The following is a 22047-nucleotide window of genomic DNA, read 5'->3' as shown; positions in this document are numbered from 1 at the left end:
GTGTGCAAAGCTGTCATCAAGGCAAAGGGTGGCTTCTTTGAAGAATCTCAAATATAAAAAATATTTTGATTTGTTTAACCCTTTTTTGCTTACTACGTAATTCCATATGTGTTATTTCATCGTTTTTTTTCTTCACTATTATTCTACAATGTAGAAAATAGTTCTAAAATTTAAAAAAAAAACTTGAATGAGTAGGTGTGTCCAAACCTTTGACTGGTATTTACACTTATATAGCTTTATTTTTTTTCTTCTTTTTGTATTATATGTGTATTGTTTTTCTAGGTATTACTGCTCTGTTGTAGCTATAAACACAAGCATTTTGCAGCACCTGCAATAGCATTTGTGTACGTGACAAATAAACTTTGATTTGTGGTCCTGTGTTCTAATCTAGAGGATGGTTTGTCTTTGTGTTAACAGCTCATTATGGCTCTCCCACAGAGCTTGGTGCAGGACCGGGGGGAGGAAGTGGAGGAGGGGGCCATATACAATGTGACACTGAAGAGGTGCCAGATCCAGCAGGCCGCCAACAAGGGAGCAAGATGGCTGGGGGTGAGTGGACCACTCTGCTCTTTCACTACAACACACTGGTTGAAAGCAATCGAACTTGTGAGAGACCTTGTCAGGCTCACACAATAACCCTGCTGAATGCATTATGTCCATAGATAGATTTAATCTTGGACAGATTGTATTAATTTGCAGAGTTATATACAGTTGAAGTCGGAACTTTACATACACCTTAGCCAAATACATTTAAACTCAGTTTTTCACAATTCCTGACATTTAGGATCACCACTTTATTTTAAGAATGTGAAATGTCAGAATAATAGTAAAGAGATTTTATTTCAGCTTTTATTTCTTTCATCACATTCCCAGTAGGTCAGAAGTGTACATACACTCAATTAGTATTTGGTAGCATTGCCTTTAAATTGTTTAACTTGGGTCAAATGTTTCAGGTAGCCTTCCACCATCTTCCCACAATATGTTGGGTGAATTTTGGCCCATTTCTCCTGACAGAGCTGGTGTAATTGAGTCAGGTTTGTAGGCCTCCTTGCTCGCACATGCTTTTTCAGTTTTGCCCACAAATGTTCTCTAGGTTTGAGGTCAAGGCTTTGTGATGGCCACTCCGATTCCTTGACTTTGTTGTTCTTAAGCCATTTTGCCACAACTTTGGAAGTATGCTTGGGGTCATTGTCCATCTGGAAGACTCATTTTAGACCAAGTTTTAATTTCCTGACTGATGTCTTGATGTTGCTTCAATATATCCATATCATTTTCTTTCCTCATGATGATATGTATTTTGTTAAGTGCACCAGTCCCTCCTGCAGCAAAGCACCCACACAGCACGATGCTGCCATCCCCGTGCTTCACTATTGGGTTGGTGTTCTTCGGCTTGCAAGCCTCCCCTTTATCCTCCAAACATAATGATGGTCATTATGGCTAAACAGTTCTATTTTTGTTTCATCAGACCAGAGGACATTTCTCCAAAAAGTACGATCTTAGTCCCAATTTGCAGTTGCAAACTGTAGTCTGTTTTTTTTATGGTGGTTTTGGAGCAGTGGCTTCTTCCTTGCTGAGCAGCCGTTCAGGTTATGTTGATATAGGACTCGTTTTACTGTGGATATAGATGCTTTTGTGCCTGTTTCCTCCAGCATCTTCACAAGGTCCTTTGTTGTTGTTCTGGGATTGATTTGCACTTTTCGCACCAAAGTACGTTCATCTCTAGGAGACAGAACGTGTCTCCTTCCTGAGCTGTATGACGGCTGCGTGGTTACATGGTGTTTATACTTGCGTACTATTGTTTGTACAGATTAACGTGGTACCTTCAGGCGTTTTGGAAATTGCTTCCAAGGATGAACCGGACTTGTGGTGGTCTACAATGTTTTTCTGAGGTCTTGGCTGATTTCTTTTGATTTTCCCATGATGTCAGGCAAAGAGGCACTGAGTTTGAAGGTAGGCCTTGAAATACATCCACAGGTACACCTCCAATTGACTAAAATTATGTCAATTAGCCTATCAGAAGCTTCTAAAGCCATGACACAATTTTCTGCAATTTTCCAAGCTGTTTAAAGGCACAGTCAACTTAGTGTGTATGTAAACGTCTGACCTACTGGAATTGTGATACAGAGAAATAATCTGTCTGTAAACAATTATTGGAAGAATTACTTGTGTCATGCACAAAGTAGATGTCCTAACCGACTTGCCAAAACTATAGTTTGTTAACAAGAAATTTGTGGAGTGGTTGAAAAACAGGTTGAAGTCATTAAAACTTAAGTGCATGTAAACCTCCGACTTCAACTGTAGGTCTATAGGCTAATTCATTGTGCAAAGTGTATGACAATAGTTTTGTGGATAGAGCTTGTCAGCTTCATTGTAAGATATACAGTAATACCAATTTGCAATCACAGGGTGTCTCATCCTGCGCAGGCCATACAAAAAACAACTGTTTCATGAGTAGCCTACTCAACTGTTTAGCTAAATGGGATTTCCTGATTTGCCGGTTCCAACTGCCATCATAATTCTTCTTTCCCTGCATGTTGCATCCTGTAAAAGCAAGGCATATAGAGGAGTACAACTATGCTACATTAACACATGACAGTACTGAGTACTGGAGCATTATCCAGGCCGTGAGTGGGAGTAAGTGGGTGTTCTGTACATGTGACCTACCAGCTCGATTCAGTCTTATGTAGCAACATTTTTTTTTTTTTACATTGGATAAAAGTATAGACTCAGAGCTAGAAAAGTGTATATCATACACTACAGATGAGGAACAATGGGAAAGTAATTCTGCTTTGAAAGTTGATAAACTTGTAACCCCACTTCTGAGAAAATGGCTATTGAATGTTTTGGTACACCTTCTGGAGAGCTCTTTTTTGTCTACACCCATTCACCATCGTTCACACCCTCTTAAGCCTGAGCCCCACCCATTTCTTTAAGGATTCACATGTGAGGCCACGTGTTTAACAAAGTCAGTACGGTAGTGTACTAAACAAACAAAAGATTTCAAGATTAAGGCTGGTTTATACTCCGTTTATCCACATGTCTGTGGACAGTTGTTGCAGTGACATCATGAACATTCTATTGTCGTCCAACATCAAACTTGTTATAAACACAAAAACGACAGGCTGCATGACATTCTTCCACCAAGCTGCTTGCCTATTGTCCGTTAGCCCATCTCAGCCTTGTGCAGGTCTACAATTTTATCCCTGATGTCCTTACACAGCTCTCTGGTCTTGGCCATTGTGGAGAGGTTGGAGTCTGTTTGATTGAGTGTGTGGACAGGTGTCTTTTTATACAGGTCACGAGTTCAAACAGGTGCAGTTAATACAGGTAATGAGTGGAGAACAGGAGGGCTTCTTAAAGAAAAACTAACAGGTCTGTGAGAGCTGGAATTCTTACTGGTTGGTAGGTGATCAAATACTTATGTCATGCAATAAAATGCAAATTAATTACTTAAAAATCATACAATGTAATTTTCTGGATTTTGTTTTAGATTCCGTCTCTCACAGTTGAAGTGTACCTATGATAACAATTACAGACCTTTACATGCTTTGTAAGTAGGAAAACCTGCAAAATCGGGCAGTGTATCAAATACTTGTTCTCCCCACTGTAGCCAGCTAGCTATTATACTCCGCTTCCACCGGGCATTCCACTGATTTCAAAACTTCCGTTCATCTTGTTCCGGGACAACAACACTGTTGATCACTGTTTCTTCCCCATCACTGTCATCAGAAGACTCTACAATGTCTGGTTCAATTAAAATGTTTTTACCTAAATCTGGATTTCCTCATCGTCTGATTCATTTTCAGAGTCCAAGAGAGTCGGCATGGCACGATCGTCCTCCAGAAAGTGGAGTGCATAAGCAACACTTTTACAGTTCTTTGTAATATCTTTCACAAAAGACTCGATAGAAACTATTACCTGTCTCTTGAGTGACGCAGTGGTCTAAGGCACTGCATCACAGTGCTAGCTGTGCCACTAGATATCCTGTTTCGAGTCCCGTCTCTGTCGCAGCCGGCCGCGACCGGGTGACCCATGGGGCGGCGCACAATTTACCCAGCGTCATCCAGGTGAGGGGAGGGTATGGCCGGCAGGGATGTCCTTGTTCCATCGCGCTCTAGCGACTCCTGTGCGGGCCCGGGTGCATTTACGCTGACACGGTCGCCAGGTGTACGGTGTTTCCTCCGACACATTGGTGTGGCTGGCTTCTGGGTTAAGCGGGCATTGTCAAGAAGCAGCGTGGTTTGGTTAGGGTGTGTTTTGGAGGACGCACGGCTCTCTGGCCTTCGCCTCTCCCGAGTCTGTACGAGAGTTGCAGCAATGAAACAAGACTATAACTACCAATTGGATACCATGAAATTGGGGAGGAAAAAATAAAGGATTACCTACACATAATGAGCAGCTCATGTTAAAGACAGAAGCCTGCTACATGGCAGACCAATCTGAACTCCTCTCGGCATGTCCAGCCCATCCATTATCTCAGCCAATCATGGCTAGTGGGAAGATTCCTGTCTTATTTCAAGGCTAAACCAACTAGGTTCATCATTTAACCATTGTATTTGTATTTACAGATGGCATACAAGTGTGTTATTAAAGCTTGCATGTTCCAGAGAGCATTTTTCCCAGAAAAGCAATTTTGATTAAAAATATGAATGTTTACGTTCAAATGCCTCTCCTGTGAAGTAGTGACAAGACATACACCTAGTTTTCTGAAATGAGTCATATGAGTAAGCAAGATGTTGTCTTTCTGTGGTTGTTGATTGTAAATCCCCTCATTTATTTAGTGGGAAAGCAAGATAATGTAAACGGTGAGCCACACTGGTGCTTTGTTTGTTGTGGCCTTGCCCATAGGGTACCATCAGAAGAAATGTTATACAAATGCAAATAGTGTGAATGTATATTTTTGCTACTCGGCAGTCAGTACATTTCCAGTGGCTAGATGTTTGCCAGAGAGCAGTGCTGACAGAGTAAAGAGCTAGTGAGTTTGACTAAATGCTGTCCTCTTTGCTTCCCTCATTGAGCCAGTGGACGGGGTGGAGGAGGGGCACAGATTGGTGAGTTTCCTGTTGTAGCATGCAAGCAGCACCAAGTTCTCCCTTCCTTTTCTCTTTCACTCTCTTCACTCCCCTCATTCTTCCCAACAGACACCATACTCGGACACTTCTTTGGAATTCAATATAGAGTGCCCTTTGTCTCAAAGCCTCTCCATCTGTCCCTCCATCTCCCTCTCCCCATCATTCTAATATCCCTGGTTCTTTCCATCTTGTCGCATCGCAGGCGGAGGGGGACCGGCTGCCTCCCGGTCACACTGTGAGCCAGTTGGAAACCTGTAAGATCCGGAGTATCCGGGCGGGAACGCTGGAGCGTCTGGTGGAGACCCTGCTGACTGCATTTGGGGACAATGACCTCACCTACACCAACATCTTCCTGTCCACATACCGCACCTTTGCCAGCACGCACACCGTGCTGCAGTTGCTGCTAGACAAGTAGGTCTGGTTCTGGGCTGGGGGCCCATGGTGGCTAGAGTGTATAGCAGGAGCTGACAACAGCTGGTCCTGGTGGGACCTAGTGTGTGCAGGCTTTTGTCCCAGTCATAGTGCTATAACACCTGGTTCAATAATCAACATGATTTTGATGAAGTCACGTATGTGTAAGTGTTGAGCTGGGACAAAGTGTGTATAGACTGTGGCTCTCCTGAACCATGGTTGAAGAACACTTCTGCTCTATATGAAGAGGCTGATGAGATTGTTACTGGTCTCACTGCTTTTAGACTGATGGTAGATAGTGGTGCTGAATTCTTTTTTTGTTTTGTCTTTCTCTCAGGTATGGAATTCCAGAGGATAGTGAAGGAAAGACTGAGCAATGTAGAACCTCTGAAACCAAAGGAGCCGTTCGAACGTAAGATTTCTCAACGTCTCCTTCTTGCTTTTTACTTAGTCTTGTCTGTCTTTCCATATGGATTCAAGCGCAGTTATTCTTCCTTTGTAGCTCCCCAGTCTGCCATGCTCTCTGTCAGCAGCAGCAGCTTGCTCCCAGCAACCCTCCCTGACACTCTGCCCCCATCATCCCCCTCAGTGCCCTGGTCTCCATCCTGCGAGTCTGGCTGGACCAGTGTCCAGAGGACTTCCAGGAGCCTCCATCCTACCCCTGCCTCCACAGGGTGATGGCCTACCTACAGAGGGCCCTGCCTGGATCGGAGCCCATGCGTAAAGCCCAGAGTCTACTGGAGCAGCTGAAGGCTGAGGCCAGTCTGGATGTAGACTCAGAGGGTGGGTGAACAGTAAGATATCTAGTTAATTAGTACTCTATCCTCCAGAGGTGTGGACTCGAGTCACATGACTTGGACTTGAGTCAGACTCGAGTCACAAATATGATGACTTGCAACTCGACTTTGACTTTAACACCAACATCATGGCGGTGGCCCGTTCCTGTAGGTTCATGCTCTACAACATCCGCAGAGTACGACCCTGCCTCACACAGGAAGCGGCGCAGGTCCTAATCCAGGCACTTGTCATCTCCCGTCTGGATTACTGCAACTCGCTGTTGGCTGGGCTCCCTGCCTGTGCCATTAAACCCCTACAACTCATCCAGAACGCCGCAGCCCGTCTGGTGTTCAACCTTCCCAAGTTCTCTCACGTCACCCCGCTCCTCCGCTCTCTCCACTGGCTTCCAATTGAAGCTCGCATCCGCTACAAGACCATGGTGCTTGCCTACGGAGCTGTGAGGGGAACGGCACCGCAGTACCTCCAGGCTCTGATCAGGCCCTACACCCAAGCAAGGGCACTGCGTTCATCCACCTCTGGCCTGCTCGCCTCCCTACCACTGAGGAAGTACAGTTCCCGCTCAGCCCAGTCAAAACTGTTCGCTGCTCTGGCCCCCCAATGGTGGAACAAACTCCCTCACGACGCCAGGACAGCGGAGTCAATCACCACCTTCCGGAGACACCTGAAACCCCACCTCTTCAAGGAATACCTAGGATAGGATAAGTAATCCTTCTCACCCCCCCCCTTAATGATTTAGATGCACTATTGTAAAGTGGCTGTTCCACTGGATGTCAGAAGGTGAATTCACCAATTTGTAAGTCGCTCTGGATAAGAGCGTCTGCTAAATGACTTAAATGTAAATGTAAATGTAACACCAATGACTCGTGACTTAACTTGGACTTGAGCCTTTTGACTCGATCTGACTTGATACCCTCCCCAAACCCCAAATATAAAAAATCATGCTATTAAAAAAGTGTGCAGTGCATCAACTCTACATTTAACGAATTACAGTTTGAATCGGACAGCAGCCAATCAAGTTGCGCCAGTTGAGAAACGGTTGCATGTGGCAGTGCAGAGGAACGTTGGCGGGTGAATTCAGACGGAGCCTTTGGAAAGATGATACCCAAAGTTATTATTTTCGGATATAGACTCCGCTGTATCAACAACAAAATGGATTGCAACTTGCAAAACATGCGGGAAGAAAAGGGCAGACGGAGGCGCAACAACTTCCAACTGTGTTCGACATTTGAAGCTGTGCAAAGAACGGTAAGTTGTGGCTAATATAGCCGACAGCTATATCATTCATAACTTTGCCAGTGTTTGCATGTAGGCTAACGTAACATTAAATCAATGAGCCTCCACACAGTCAGTCAGTGCGGGAACGTGATCATTGCACCCAAGATTGCGCTACAACTGGTTACTGCTGTTCCTAAAGCCATTGACATATGTTAGCCTACTGTAACCACACACAGTTTGTGTGTTAAGGTTGGGCGATAGTGTACAAGCCTACATCGCCCAAATGCGCCCCATAGCGATCCTCGATAGTCGATCACTATTGGGGGGGGGGGGTCTTTCTTATGGCTACCCTTGTATTCCAATGGAAATATAATATTTATTTGGAAAGTAATAAATAATATATTTTTTAAAGCATTCATGATTGGCATAAATGTAATATCCTAACTACTAGTATTGTTAAAAATATGAAATGGTATTACATTTGGTGAAGAGCACATTATGACTTGTTTAGGACTTGATACTTGTTGGTCTTGACTTGATACTTGACTCGGCCCTGCCTGTCTTGACTTGAGTGCTCAGACTTGACTTACTTGTGACTTGTAAAACAATGACTTGGTCCCACCTCTGCTATCCTCTCTCAATTGTTTAGTCTTTATCTTTGTGCATCTCTTCCTTTCCTTCCTTTCCTTCTCTAAATACCTTTATCTCTGTTTGGCCGTCCATCATTTATCTGATCATTACTCCTACTCCTGATAGGTTTTTCTGGTGGTTTCCACGGCAACAGCTCATTCTGCTTGGCTGAGGATGAGGGAGTAGAGATTGATGTCCAGGAAGGCTTCCTGTCATTTGATGCAGACTTGGTGGCCGACCAGCTGACCTATATGGATGCGGTAAGAGAAAGGCTGAGGGAGAGAGTCTGTGTGGGAGTATGGGTTGCCAGGTTGGATTGAAACAATGCAGGATAAATATAAGTTATGTGTTTTAATACTAAACATCTCATTGTTTGTCTGTTTCCAGTTGTTGTTCAAGAAGGTGATTCCTCACCACTGCCTGGGCTCCATCTGGTCCCAGAGGGATAAGAAACAGAACAAGCACAGTGCTCCCACCATCCGTGCTACCATCACCCAGTTCAACGCTGTGGCAGCGTGTGTGGTCAGCACCATACTGCACCGACAACAGATCCGCCCGCTCCTCAGGGCACAGGTCATCAAGCGCTGGATAGACATTGCTCAGGAGTGTCGCGTGCTTAAGAACTTCTCCTCGCTGCGTGCCATTGTGTCTGCACTGCAGTCCAACCCACTCTACAGACTGAAGAGGGCCTGGTCCTGGGTGCCCAAGTGAGTCTTTCTTTCACAACCTGGGTGCATAATGATTAGTCATTATGTTGCGGTGACTTTATTACTGGCAGTCATGAGTCATGACCGCATTAAAATTCCATGTGACCGTTGAGTCACAGTAATCTAATTTACAGCAAAGAATTGTTACAGGGGATTAATGAACCAATTCAAAGCTGGGGATGATTAGGTGGCCATGGAATTTAGCCAGGACACTGGGGTTAACACCCCTACCTTTACAATAAGTGTCATGGAATCTTTAGTGACCACCGAGTCAGGCCACCCATTTAACATCCCACCTGGAAACCCACACCCTACACAGGGTAATGTCCCCATTCACTGCCCTGGGATATTATATAGAATTTTTTTAGACCAGAGGAAAAAGTGACTGATCAGAACCAACCCTGCTTAGCTTCAGAGGAAGTGGGATTCAGGGTGGTGTGCTGCAGGCATATAGGCATAGGCGATGCTGTTGATTCATTGCCTTGTAATTGTGCATATTTTATACATTCATAATGAATAGGCTGACACATTTACCTTTAGCGACAGAATATCTCACCATCGGGAGTTTCCATCTCCTCTCCTTCCTTCCTTTCTCCAGTGCGAAGAGATAGGGACTGTCAACAGTTTAATGAAATGTGTTTCGTTGTGAAAACATTTGACTATTGATGTTTCGAAACAGATTTCACTAGGTTTCCCAAATGAAGCACTGGGTAAATGCAGGAACAGGGTTGGAGAGTTTGGGCAGAATTATCACCTGTCGCGCAGCAAGAGGCTGCATGCTCCTCAAACAGTGGTTGATGCCTGGAGTGGAATAACCGGAGGAGCCTGAAAAACAGACCAGCGGGAAAACGGCCTCCGTTCATTATTTCAGTGCATATGGATGACATGTCTTTTTGTCCCTGTCCCTGCCCCTGTCCCTGTTCCTGTCCCTGCCCCTGTCCATGTTCCTGCCCCTGTCCCTGTCCCTGTCCCTGTTCCTGCCCATTTGATAATAGGCCATTCTAAATCAAAACTAATTTAGCATATTAGTAAAGACAAGATTAAAGTTAGAATAGAGAAAATATGATCACTTGATAAGTGATTGCTGTTTATTATCTATGCATAGTCACTTTATAAATGACCTTAACTAACCTGTATCCCCGCACATTGAATCGGTCCCCCTGTATATAGCTTCTTTTTTGTTATGTCATTTTCTTGTTCCTTTTTTAAATTGTATTTTTTTTATTTTGTTTAATCAATATTTTCTTTACCTCTATTTCTTGAACTGCGTTATTGGTTAAGGGCTTGTGAGTAATCATTTCACGGTAAGGTGTTGTTGTATTCTGTTGTATTTGGCACATGTGACAAATGTAAAATTTGATTTGAAAAATGCATGTCCAGCCTGAGACAAAACAGAGCACAAGCTTTTTTTGCTTTTTTCTCAAATCATCAATAGCCTATAGTCACCTCATGCAGCCCATGTAAGTTTAGATTTTTAAGACATTCTGAGGATTGTATCATTAAGAACTAAAGTTGCCAAATATCTCTAAATCTAGCATATACGACCTGTTTCAAATCATCACTTTTATGCTCAACATAGTCACTTCATACGCGCATTCATGCCGGAGTGGTACAAACATCCTTTCTGTTCTTATTCAGCTACGTTCAATATTCTTCTTCTTACTACAAAATCATATAATAGATAAAATAATGAAATATAATAATAAAATAATGTCACGGGACTTATAAGCATATCGTATCTGCTAAATGAACAAGCCTACAGCCTATATCATGGTGCATAGCCAGATTACATACAGTAGGCCAACTCATATTCTGTTCCTCTGAAAAAAATCAACTATTCATGTCATAATGTTTCTTTAGACCTGCGTAAAATAAATGGATTGATTATATAACATTTATTTATTCAACTTTTTTAAACGTAGATGTTTCAAAGGAATGCATTTGCGGTTTGTATGCATGGAGGCCTGGAGACCGGAGCTCTTTTGCATGACAATAACCAGCGGACCAAAATTTCATGCCACAGCCCTAGTCACACAGTTCTAACCTTTCTCTATGTAATTCTCCCAGAGACAGCATGTCTACGTTTGAAGAGCTATCAGACATCTTCTCAGATCACAACAACTACCTGACTAGCCGAGAGCTGCTGATGAGGGTGAGATTCTGCTCTGTTAATACCATCATATGAGAGGGTTTGGTTTTTGGCGTAGTGATTGTGTGAATGTCAAATCACTACTACAATCAATCTACTTTTTCCCCTATAGGAGGGCACCTCTAAATTTGCCAATCTGGAAGGCTGTGCTAAGGAGCACCAGAAACGCACTCACAAACGACTCCAGCTGCAGAAGGAAATGGTGAGAGATGGCGCCACTGGCAGTTTGAGGCCCAGCTTGTTTCCGTTTCAGGAGGGGAGTCAAAGTGAGATAAGCTTGGCTGTGCCTGCTGCTGTATCGGTATGATTTTGAACCATTGCTCTGTCTCTCCTCCCAGGGTGCCATGCAGGGGACGATACCTTACCTGGGCACCTTCCTGACAGACCTGACCATGTTAGATACGGCCCGGTCAGACCTAGTAGAGGTGAACCTTACTATCATCCTACTCACTCCTTCTGTTTGAATGTAGAATTCTCCTGTGTGTTGTAGGGATTGGCACTCAAAACCCGATCTTTAACTAGAGATTTTTTTTTTCTTCTTCAAATATTGTAAAACTATTTGGTGGAATGTGCTTTGGCCTGTCCCAGAAAAACAAATGCTATTTTGTCTTAATTTGATTTGTGTCCATGTGTACATGTGCATTTGTGGGGCACAACAAAAAAGAAACCAAGGCAAGCATCACACAGTTATTCTCCCTAAATTCCCATTCCCCTCAGTGTCTCACTCCCTCAATTGCATTCAGACCGCTCCCTATACACACACATGCTGAGTTTCCACACAATCTCCTGTTAGGCCTACAGAAATAAATGCCTATAATAACAGTGGGATGGTGGGGATACACAAGCTACAATCCCTGCCAAATGATGACAGTTTTATCACAAATTCAAAATGGACAACAATAAGCTGCTGTTTTGGAATAATTGTGTCACGTCTATTTTCCTCTACTTTGAGAACTGCTAGTGCCATTTTAGAATTGGTTAGCCTAGGCCATAACCTCCTTAAACATAGATAGGTTCCACACTGAAAATACTAAAAAAAAACATTTGTTTGATAAAGACAGAGCGTATTTTCATCAGAATCATTCAAACTAGGCCGACTCAGGAAGTGGATGTTGTGGCTGTAATTCATCACCATGCAGAGTTCAATTTGGAATTGTTCATCCGTTTAGAAAATTCCAAAGAACAGTCAGAATAAACTAAATGATATGTCTATCGGCCTATTTTTATTTGACCTTTTTAACTAGGCAAGTCGGTTAAGAACAAATTCTTATTTACAATGACGGCCTAGTAACAGTGGGTATACTGCCTTTTTCAGGGGCAGAACGACCAATTTTATACCTTGTCAGCTTGGGGATTTGATCTAGAAACCTTTCGGTTACTGGCCCAAAGCTCTAACCACTAGGCTACCTGCCACTCCCTCTCTAACCAATAGGCTACCTGCCACTCCCTCTCTAACCAATAGGCTACCTGCCACTCCCTCTCTAACTAATAGGCTACCTGCCACCCTCTCTCAAACCAATAGGCTACCTGCCACTCACTCTCTAACCACTAGGCTACCTGCCTCCCCCTCTCTAACCACTAGGCTACCTGCCACCCCCTCTCTAACCACTAGGCTACCTGCCACCCCCTCTCTAACCACTAGGCTACCTGCCACCCCCTCTCTAACCACTAGGCTACCTGCCACCCCCTCTCTAACCACTAGGCTACCTGCCACCCCCTCTGTAACCAATAGGCTACCTGCCACCCCCTCTGTAACCAATAGGCTACCTGCCACCCCCTCTGTAACCAATAGGCTACCTGCCACCCCCTCTGTAACCAATAGGCTACCTGCCACCCCCTCTGTAACCACTAGGCTACCTGCCTCCCCCTCTCTAACCACTAGGCTACCTGCCTCCCCCTCTCTAACCACTAGGCTACCTGCCTCCCCTCTCTAACCACTAGGCTACCTGCCTCCCCTCTCTAACCACTAGGCTACCTGCCTCCCCCTCTCTAACCACTAGGCTACCTGCCACCCCCTCTGTAACCACTAGGCTACCTGCCACCCCCTCTCTAACCACTAGGCTACCTGCCACCCCCTCTGTAACCACTAGGCTACCTGCCACCCCCTCTGTAACCACTAGGCTACCTGCCACCCCCTCTCTAACCACTAGGCTACCTGCCACCCCCTCTAACCACTAGGCTACCTGCCTCCCCCTCTCTAACCACTAGGCTACCTGCCTCCCCCTCTCTAACCACTAGGCTACCTGCCACCCCCTCTCTAACCACTAGGCTACCTGCCTCCCCCTCTCTAACCACTAGGCTACCTGCCTCCCCCTCTCTAACCACTAGGCTACCTGCTTCCCCCTCTCTAACCACTAGGCTACCTGCCTCCCCCTCTCTAACCACTAGGCTACCTGCCTCCCCCTCTCTAACCACTAGGCTACCTGCCACCCCCTCTCTAACCACTAGGCTACCTGCCTCCCCCTCTCTAACCACTAGGCTACCTGCCTCCCCTCTCTAACCACTAGGCTACCTGCCTCCCCTCTCTAACCACTAGGCTACCTGCTTCCCCCTCTCTAACCACTAGGCTACCTGCTTCCCCCTCTCTAACCACTAGGCTACCTGCCTCCCTCTCTAACCACTAGGCTACCTGCCTCCCCCTCTAACCACTAGGCTACCTGCCTCCCCCTCTCTAACCACTAGGCTACCTGCCTCCCCCTCTCTAACCACTAGGCTACCTGCCTCCTCCTCTCTAACCACTAGGCTACCTGCCTCCCCCTCTCTAACCACTAGGCTACCTGCTTCCCTTATATAGAAGAAAATTAGACAGATTTTGGTTTGTAACCCTTACATTGTTTTCCTTTCAATGCCCCAAAATAAGCCCTGTTTCGAATGATCCCTCTTTGAGAAGAACTGTTTCAGATCACTTTGCACTATACAGTGCATTCGGAAAGTTTTCAGGCCCCTTGACTTTTTCCACATTTTGTTAAGTTAAAACCTTCTTATTCTAAAATATAATAGAATTTCCCCTCATAAATCTACACACAGCGGGCCTCCCGGGTGGTGCAGTGGTTAAGGGCGCTGTACTGCAGCGCCAGCTGTGCCATCAGAGACTCTGGGTTTGCGCCCAGGCTCTGTCGTAAATGGCCGCGACCGGGAGGTCCGTGGGGCGACGCACAATTGGCCTAGCGTTGTCTGGGTTAGGGAGGGCTTGGCCGGTAGGGATGTCCTTGTCTCATCGCGCACTAGCGACTCCTGTGGTGGGCCGGGCCGGTCACAGTGTGCGCTAACCAAGGTTGCCAGGTGCACAGTGTTTCCTCCGACACAGTGGTGCGGCTGGCTTCCGGGTTGGATGTGCGCTGTGTTAAGAAGCAGTGCGGCTTGGTTGGGTTGTGTATCGGAACCTTCGTCTCTCCCGAGCCCGTACGGGAGTTGTAGCGATGAGACAAGATACTAAAAACAATTGGACATCAGGAAATTGGGGAGGAAAAGGGGTAAAATTAAAAAAAATAATAATCTACACACAGTACCCCATAATGACAAAGCGAAAACAGGTTTTTAGAAATATATTAAAACTAAAAATGTGTTAACTTTGCTATGAGACTTGAAATTGAGCTCCGGTGTATCCTATTTCCATTGATCATCCTTGAGATGTTTACAACTTCATTGTAGTCCATCTGTGGTAAATTCAATTGATTGGACATGATTTGGAAAGGCACTCATCTGTCTATATAAGGTCCCACAGTTATCAGAGCAAAAACTAAGCCATGAGGTCGAAATAATTGTCTGTAGATCTCCGACACAGGATTGTGTCGATGCACAGATCTGGGTAAGGGTACCAAAACATGTCTACAGCATTGAAGGTCCCCAAGAACACATTAGCCTCATCATTCTTAAATGGAAGAAGTTTGGAACCACCAAGACTCTTCCTAGAGCAAGCCATCTGGCCAAACTGACCAATCGGGGGAGAAGGGTCTTGGTCAGGGAGAACCCGATGGTCACTCTGACAGAGATCCGAAGTTACTCTGTGGAGAAGGGAGAACCTTCCAGACGGACAAACATCTCTGCAGCACTCCACCAATCAGGCCTTTGTGGTAGTGGCCAGACGGATGCCACTCCTCAGTAAAAGGCACATGACAGCCCGCTTGGAGTTTGCCAAAAGGCACCTAAAGGACTCTCAGACCATGAGAAACAAGATTTCCTGGTCTGATGAAGCCAAGATTGAACACTTTGGCCTGAATACCAAGCGCCATGTCTGGAGGAAACCTGACACCATCCCTACGGTGAAGCATGCTGTGGGGATGTTTTTCAGCGGCAGGGACTGGGAGACTAGTCAGGATCGAGGGAAAGATAAATGGAGCAATGTACAGAGATCCTTGATGAAAACCTGCTCCAGAGCGCTGAGGACCTCCGACTGGGGGCGAAGGTTCACCTTCCAACAGGACAACGACCGTAATAGCACAGCTAAGACAACGCAAGAGTAGCATCGGGACAAGTCTGAATGTCCTTGAGGTTGAGCTTGAGAGGATCTGCAGAGAAGAATGGGAGAAACTCTCAAAATTCAGGTGTGCCAAGCTTATAGCGTCATACCCAAGAAGACTAGAGGCTGTAATCGCTGCCAAAGATGCTGCAACAAAGTCATGAGTAAAGGGTCTGAATTCTTATGTAAATGTAAGATTTCAGTCATTTGAATTTTTTTCCAAATATTTCTAAATATCTATTTTTGCTTTGACATTATTGTGTGTGTGTGTGTATTGACGAGGAAAAAACAGACAATAGATTTGAGAATTGATGAACAAAATGTGGAAAAAGTGAAAGGGTCTGAATACTTTCCGAATGCACTATATATGAGGCAATTTGGATTAGTTATCTCTAATGGTTATGATAAATTAGGCATTGTTGTACACTGTTCGCATATGCATAAATGCACACATTTTTCCAGTGCGGACCTTGCCCTTGTGTTTTAAAAATAGATTTTTAATAAAAATAGAAACTCAGTACTCGAACAGTCAAAATATGTCAAATGCCCTTCCCTGGTGTGTTGGTACTTCTGTTTGCAACTAGAGCATGAGTTTCCATTAGCATTTAGTATTTGTTTGGCAGTTTTTAGAGTAGTACACCAACACTGTTTGTTTAGCCTGCACACTGTGGTACACTACATGGCTCATTGAACATCTCATTCCAAAATCATGGCTATTAATATGGAGTTGTTCGCCCCTTTGCTTCTATAACAGCCTCCACTCTTCGGGGAAGGCTTTCCACTAGATGTTGGAACATTGCTACTGGGACTTGCTTCCATTCAACCATGAGCATTAGTGAGGTCGGGCACTGATGTTGGGCGATTAGGCCTGGCTCGTAGTCAGCGTTCCAATTCAGGCCAAAGGTGTTAGATGGGGTTGAGGTCAGGGCTCTGTGCAGGCCAGTCAAGTTCTTCCACACCGATCTCAACAAACAATTTATTTATGGACCTCACTTTGTGCACGGGGGCATTGTCATGCTGAAACAGGAAAGGGCTTTCACCAACCTGTTGCCACCAAGTTGGAAGCACATAATCATCTAGAATGTCTTTGTATGCAGTAGCGTTAAGATTTTCCTTCACTGGATCTAAGGGGCCTAGCTCGAACCATGAAAAACAGCCTCAGACCAATATTCTTCCTCCACCAAAGTTTCCAGTTGGCACTATGCATTGGGGCAGGTAGCGTTCTCCTGGCATCGGCCAAACCCAGATTCGTCCGTCGACTGCCAGATGCTGAAGTGTGATTCCTCACTCCAGAGAACGTGTTTCTGCTGCGCCAGAGTCCAATGGCGACGAGCTTTACATGACTCCAGCAGACGCTTGGCATTGCACATAGTTATCTTCGGCTTATGTTGAGGCTGCTTGGCCATGGAAACCCATTTCATAAAGCAACCGACGAACATTTACATTACATTTAAGTCATTTGGCAGACGCTCTTATCCAGAGCGACTTACAAATTGGTGAATTCACCTTATGACATCCAGTGGAACAGCCACTTTACAATAGTGCATCTAAATCATTTAAGGGGGGGTGAGAAGGATTACTTTATCCTATCCTAGGTATTCCTTAAAGAGGTGGGGTTTCAGGTGTCTCCGGAAGGTGGTGATTGACTCCGCTGTCCTGGCGTCGTGAGGGAGTTTGTTCCACCATTGGGGGCCAGAGCAGCGAACAGTTTTGACTGGGCTGAGCGGGAACTGTACTTCCTCAGTGGTAGGGAGGCGAGCAGGCCAGAGGTGGATGAACGCAGTGCCCTTGTTTGGGTGTAGGGCCTGATCAGAGCCTGGAGGTACTGCGGTGCCGTTCCCCTCACAGCTCCGTAGGCAAGCACCATGGTCTTGTAGCGGATGCGAGCTTCAACTGGAAGCCAGTGGAGAGAGCGGAGGAGCGGGGTGACGTGAGAGAACTTGGGAAGGTTGAACACCAGACGGGCTGCGGCGTTCTGGATGAGTTGTAGGGGTTTAATGGCACAGGCAGGGAGCCCAGCCAACAGCGAGTTGCAGTAATCCAGACGGGAGATGACAAGTGCCTGGATTAGGACCTGCGCCGCTTCCTGTGTGAGGCAGGGTCGTACTCTGCGGATGTTGTAGAGCATGAACCTACAGGAACGGGCCACCGCCTTGATGTTAGTTGAGAACGACAGGGTGTTGTCCAGGATCACGCCAAGGTTCTTAGCGCTCTGGGAGGAGGACACAATGGAGTTGTCAACCGTGATGGCGAGATCGTGGAACGGGCAGTCCTTCCCCGGGAGGAAGAGCAGCTCCGTCTTGCCGAGGTTCAGCTTGAGGTGGTGATCCGTCATCCACACTGATATGTCTGCCAGACATGCAGAGATGCGATTCGCCACCTGGTCATCAGAAGGGGGAAAGGAGAAGATTAATTGTGTGTTGTCTGCATAGCAATGATAGGAGAGACCATGTGAGGTTATGACAGAGCCAAGTGACTTGGTGTATAGCGAGAATAGGAGAGGGCCTAGAACAGAGCCCTGGGGGACACCAGTGGTGAGAGCGCGTGTTGAGGAGACAGATTCTCGCCACGCCACCTGGTAGGAGCGACCTGTCAGGTAGGACGCAATCCAAGCGTGGGCCGCGCCGGAGATGCCCAACTCGGAGAGGGTGGAGAGGAGGATCTGATGGTTCACAGTATCGAAGGCAGCCGATAGGTCTAGAAGGATGAGAGCAGAGGGAGAGAGTTAGCTTTAGCAGTGCGGAGCGCCTCCGTGATACAGAGAAGAGCAGTCTCAGTTGAATGACTAGTCTCGAAACCTGACTGATTTGGATCAAGAAGGTCATTCTGAGAGAGATAGCGGGAGAGCTGGCCAAGGACGGCACGTTCAAGAGTTTTGGAGAGAAAAGAAAGAAGGGATACTGGTCTGTAGTTGTTGACATCGGAGGGATCGAGTGTAGGTTTTTTCAGAAGGGGTGCAACTCTCGCTCTCTTGAAGACGGAAGGGACGTAGCCAGCGGTCAGGGATGAGTTGATGAGCGAGGTGAGGTAAGGGAGAAGGTCTCCGGAAATGGTCTGGAGAAGAGAGGAGGGGATAGGGTCAAGCGGGCAGGTTGTTGGGCGGCCGGCCGTCACAAGAAGCGAGATTTCATCTGGAGAGAGAGGGGAGAAAGAGGTCAGAGCACAGGGTAGGGCAGTGTGAGCAGAACCAGCGGTGTCGTTTGACTTAGCAAACGAGGATCGGATGTCGTCGACCTTCTTTTCAAAATGGTTGACGAAGTCATCTGCAGAGAGGGAGGAGGGGGAGGGGGAGGAGGATTCAGGAGGGAGGAGAAGGTGGCAAAGAGCTTCCTAGGGTTAGAGGCAGATGCTTGGAATTTAGAGTGGTAGAAAGTGGCTTTAGCAGCAGAGACAGAGGAGGAAAATGTAGAGAGGAGGGAGTGAAAGGATGCCAGGTCCGCAGGGAGGCGAGTTTTCCTCCATTTCCGCTCGGCTGCCCGGAGCCCTGTTCTGTGAGCTCGCAATGAGTCGTCGAGCCACGGAGCGGGAGGGGAGGACCGAGCCGGCCTGGAGGATAGGGGACATAGAGAGTCAAAGGATGCAGAAAGGGAAGAGAGGAGGGTTGAGGAGGCAGAATCAGGAGATAGGTTGGAGAAGGTTTGAGCAGAGGGAAGAGATGATAGGATGGAAGAGGAGAGAGTAGCGGGGGAGAGAGAGCGAAGGTTGGGACGGCGCGATACCATCCGAGTAGGGGCAGTGTGGGAAGTGTTGGATGAGAGCGAGAGTGAAAAGGATACAAGGTAGTGGTCAGAGACTTGGAGGGGAGTTGCAATGAGGTTAGTGGAAGAACAGCATCTAGTAAAGATGAGGTCGAGCGTATTGCTTGCCTTGTGAGTAGGGGGGAAGGTGAGAGGGTGAGGTCAAAAGAGGAGAGGAGTGGAAAGAAGGAGGCAGAGCGGAATGAGTCAAAGGTAGACGTGGGGAGGTTAAAGTCGCCCAGGACTGTGAGAGGTGAGCCGTCCTCAGGAAAGGAGCTTATCAAGGCATCAAGCTCATTGATGAACTCTCCGAGGGAACCTGGAGGGCGATAAATGATAAGGATGTTAAGCTTGAAAGGGCTGGTAACTGTGACAGCATGGAATTCAAATGAGGCGATAGACAGATGGGTAAGGGGAGAAAGAGAGAATGACCACTTGGGAGAGATGAGGATCCCGGTGCCACCACCCCGCTGACCAGAAGCTCTCGGGGTGTGCGAGAACACGTGGGCGGACGAAGAGAGAGCAGTAGGAGTAGCAGTGTTATCTGTGGTGATCCATGTTTCCGTCAGTGCCAAGAAGTCGAGGGACTGGAGGGAGGCATAGGCTGAGATGAACTCTGCCTTGTTGGCCGCAGATCGGCAGTTCCAGAGGCTACCGGAGACCTGGAACTCCACGTGGGTCGTGCGCGCTGGGAACACCAGATTAGGGTGGCCGCGGCCACGCGGTGTGGAGCGTTTGTATGGTCTGTGCAGAGAGGAGAGAACAGGGATAGATAGACACATAGTTGACAGGCTACAGAAGAGGCTACGCTAATGCAAAGGAGATTGGAATGACAAGTGGACTACATGTCTCGAATGTTCAGAAAGTTAAGCTTACGTAGCAAGAATCTTATTGACTAAAATGATTGAAATGATACAGTACTGCTGGAGTAGGCTTGCTGGCAGTGGCTGCGTTGTTGACTTTGTAGGCTAGCTGGCAGTGGCTGCGTTGTTGACACTACACTAATCAAGTCGTTCCGTTGAGTGTAATAGTTTCTACAGTGCTGCTATTCAGGGGCTAGCTAGCAGTGTTGATTACGTTACGTTACGTTAAAAGAACGACAATAGCTGGCTAGCTAACCTAGAAAATCGCTCTAGACTACACAATTGTCTTTGATACAAAGACGGCTATGTAGCTAGCTAGCTACGATCAAACAAATCAAACCGTTGTACTGTAATGAAGTGAAATGAAAATGTGATACTACCTGTGGAGCGAAGCGGAATGTTGACCGGGTTGATGAAGTTCTATTCGGTAGACGTTGGCTAGCTGTTGGCTAGCTAGCTAGCAGTATCTCCTACGTTAAGGACGACAAATAGCTGGCTAGCTAACCTCGGTAAATTAAGATAATCACTCTAAGTCTACACACTCTAAACTACACAATTATCAGTTCTTGTGCTGACGTTGCTTCCAGAAGCAGTTTGTAACTCGTTATTGAGTGTTGCAATCGAGAACAGACGATTTTTACACTCTATGCGCTTCAGCACTCGGCAGTCATGTTCTGTGAGCTTGTGTGGCCTTCCACATTGCGGTTGAGCCGTTGTTTCTCCTAGATGTTTCCACTTCACAATAACAGCACCTACAGTTGACCAGGGCAGCTCTAGCAGGGCAGACATTTTACAAACTGACTTGTTGTTAAGGTGGCATCCTATGACCGTTGAAAGTCACTGAGCTCTTCAGTACGGGCCATTCAATTTGTCAATGTTTGTCTATGGAGATTGCATGGCGGTGTTCTCGATTTTATACACTTGTCAGCAACGGGTGTGGCTGAACTAGCGGAATCCACAAATTTGAATGGGTGTCCACATACTTTTGTGGTGTATCTGCGTTCAGTTTGTCACACTGTCGCGTTTGTGTTGTCTGCAGGGGGGGCTAATCAACTTTGAGAAGAGGCGAAAGGTGAGTCTCATCTTTAACCTGTTCTAAACCACTAGTTAGGTAAAGAGACAAGTCATTGTTAGTAGTCAGCTTTATTGATATGACTGACCTTGATCTCTCTGACTCTCTTATTCAGGAGTTTGAGGTGATAGCTCAGATCAAGCTGCTGCAGTCTGCGTGTAACAGCTACTGTCTTAGTGCTGATGATGCCTTCCTGCGCTGGTTCAAGAACCAGCCCCAACACAGCGAGGAGGAGAGGTACAAACAACATCATCAATCATTCACGCTATATGTACACAGTGCCTTCAGAAAGTGTTAATAACCCTTGACTTTTTCTACATTTTGTTGTTACAGCCTGAATTTAAAATGGATTAAATTGCACACAAAAAATTGGTCACTGGCCTACACACAATACCCTGTAATGTCAATGTAGAATTATGTTTTTAGAAATGAATTAAAAATGAAAACTTTTAGTGTCTTGAGTCAATAAGTATTCTACCCCTTTGTTATGGATAGCCCAAATAAGTTCAGCAGTAAAGATTTGCTTAACAAGTCACATAAGTTGCATGGACTCACTCTGTGTTCAATAGTAGAGTTTAACATGATTTTTGAATGACTACCTCATCTCTGTACCACCAAAAATACAATTATCTGTAAGGTCCCTCAGTCAAACTGTGAATGTCAAACACAGATACAACCGCAAAGATCAAAAAGGCACTAAAATAATACTGCAAAATACTCCAAATCCAATAACAATAACCTGAAACAAAAGGCCAAATCTACACTGGATGTTTCTGAGTGGCCTCGTTAGTTTAAAAAAAATGACATCTACCTGAAAATCCTTGGAAATGGTTGTCTAGCAATGTTCAACAACCAATTTGACAGAGCTTGGAGAACTTCGAAACTAATAATAGTCTAATATTGCACAATCCAGGTGTGGAAAGCTCTTAGAGAC

The 22047-nt window shown here is 46.0% G+C and overlaps 1 protein-coding gene across 2 annotated transcripts in view; it reads left to right on the top strand.

Moving 5' to 3' along the window:
- Positions 1–22047, top strand: part of LOC135556475 (ral guanine nucleotide dissociation stimulator-like 1) — a 36989-nt gene that overhangs the window by 6772 nt on the left and 8170 nt on the right. The window contains exons 2-12 of one of the 2 annotated variants that reach the window (XM_064989711.1): positions 439–549; positions 5275–5483; positions 5821–5895; positions 6073–6266; positions 8253–8386; positions 8514–8833; positions 10901–10985; positions 11095–11184; positions 11321–11407; positions 21081–21113; positions 21229–21350. In XM_064989711.1, coding sequence (XP_064845783.1) covers positions 439–549; positions 5275–5483; positions 5821–5895; positions 6073–6266; positions 8253–8386; positions 8514–8833; positions 10901–10985; positions 11095–11184; positions 11321–11407; positions 21081–21113; positions 21229–21350 — 1460 coding nt within the window. Of the gene's footprint in view, positions 1–417; positions 550–5274; positions 5484–5820; positions 5896–6072; positions 6267–8252; positions 8387–8513; positions 8834–10900; positions 10986–11094; positions 11185–11320; positions 11408–21080; positions 21114–21228; positions 21351–22047 lie in introns of both variants that reach the window. The other variant, XM_064989710.1, reaches the window with a different exon arrangement.

Source organism: Oncorhynchus masou, chromosome 15, assembly GCF_036934945.1.
Source record: "Oncorhynchus masou masou isolate Uvic2021 chromosome 15, UVic_Omas_1.1, whole genome shotgun sequence".
In the NCBI taxonomy this organism is placed as follows: Eukaryota; Metazoa; Chordata; class Actinopteri; order Salmoniformes; family Salmonidae; genus Oncorhynchus; species Oncorhynchus masou.
The sequence above is the reverse complement of the archived record's forward strand: the minus strand, read 5'-3'. Positions and strand labels throughout refer to the sequence as shown.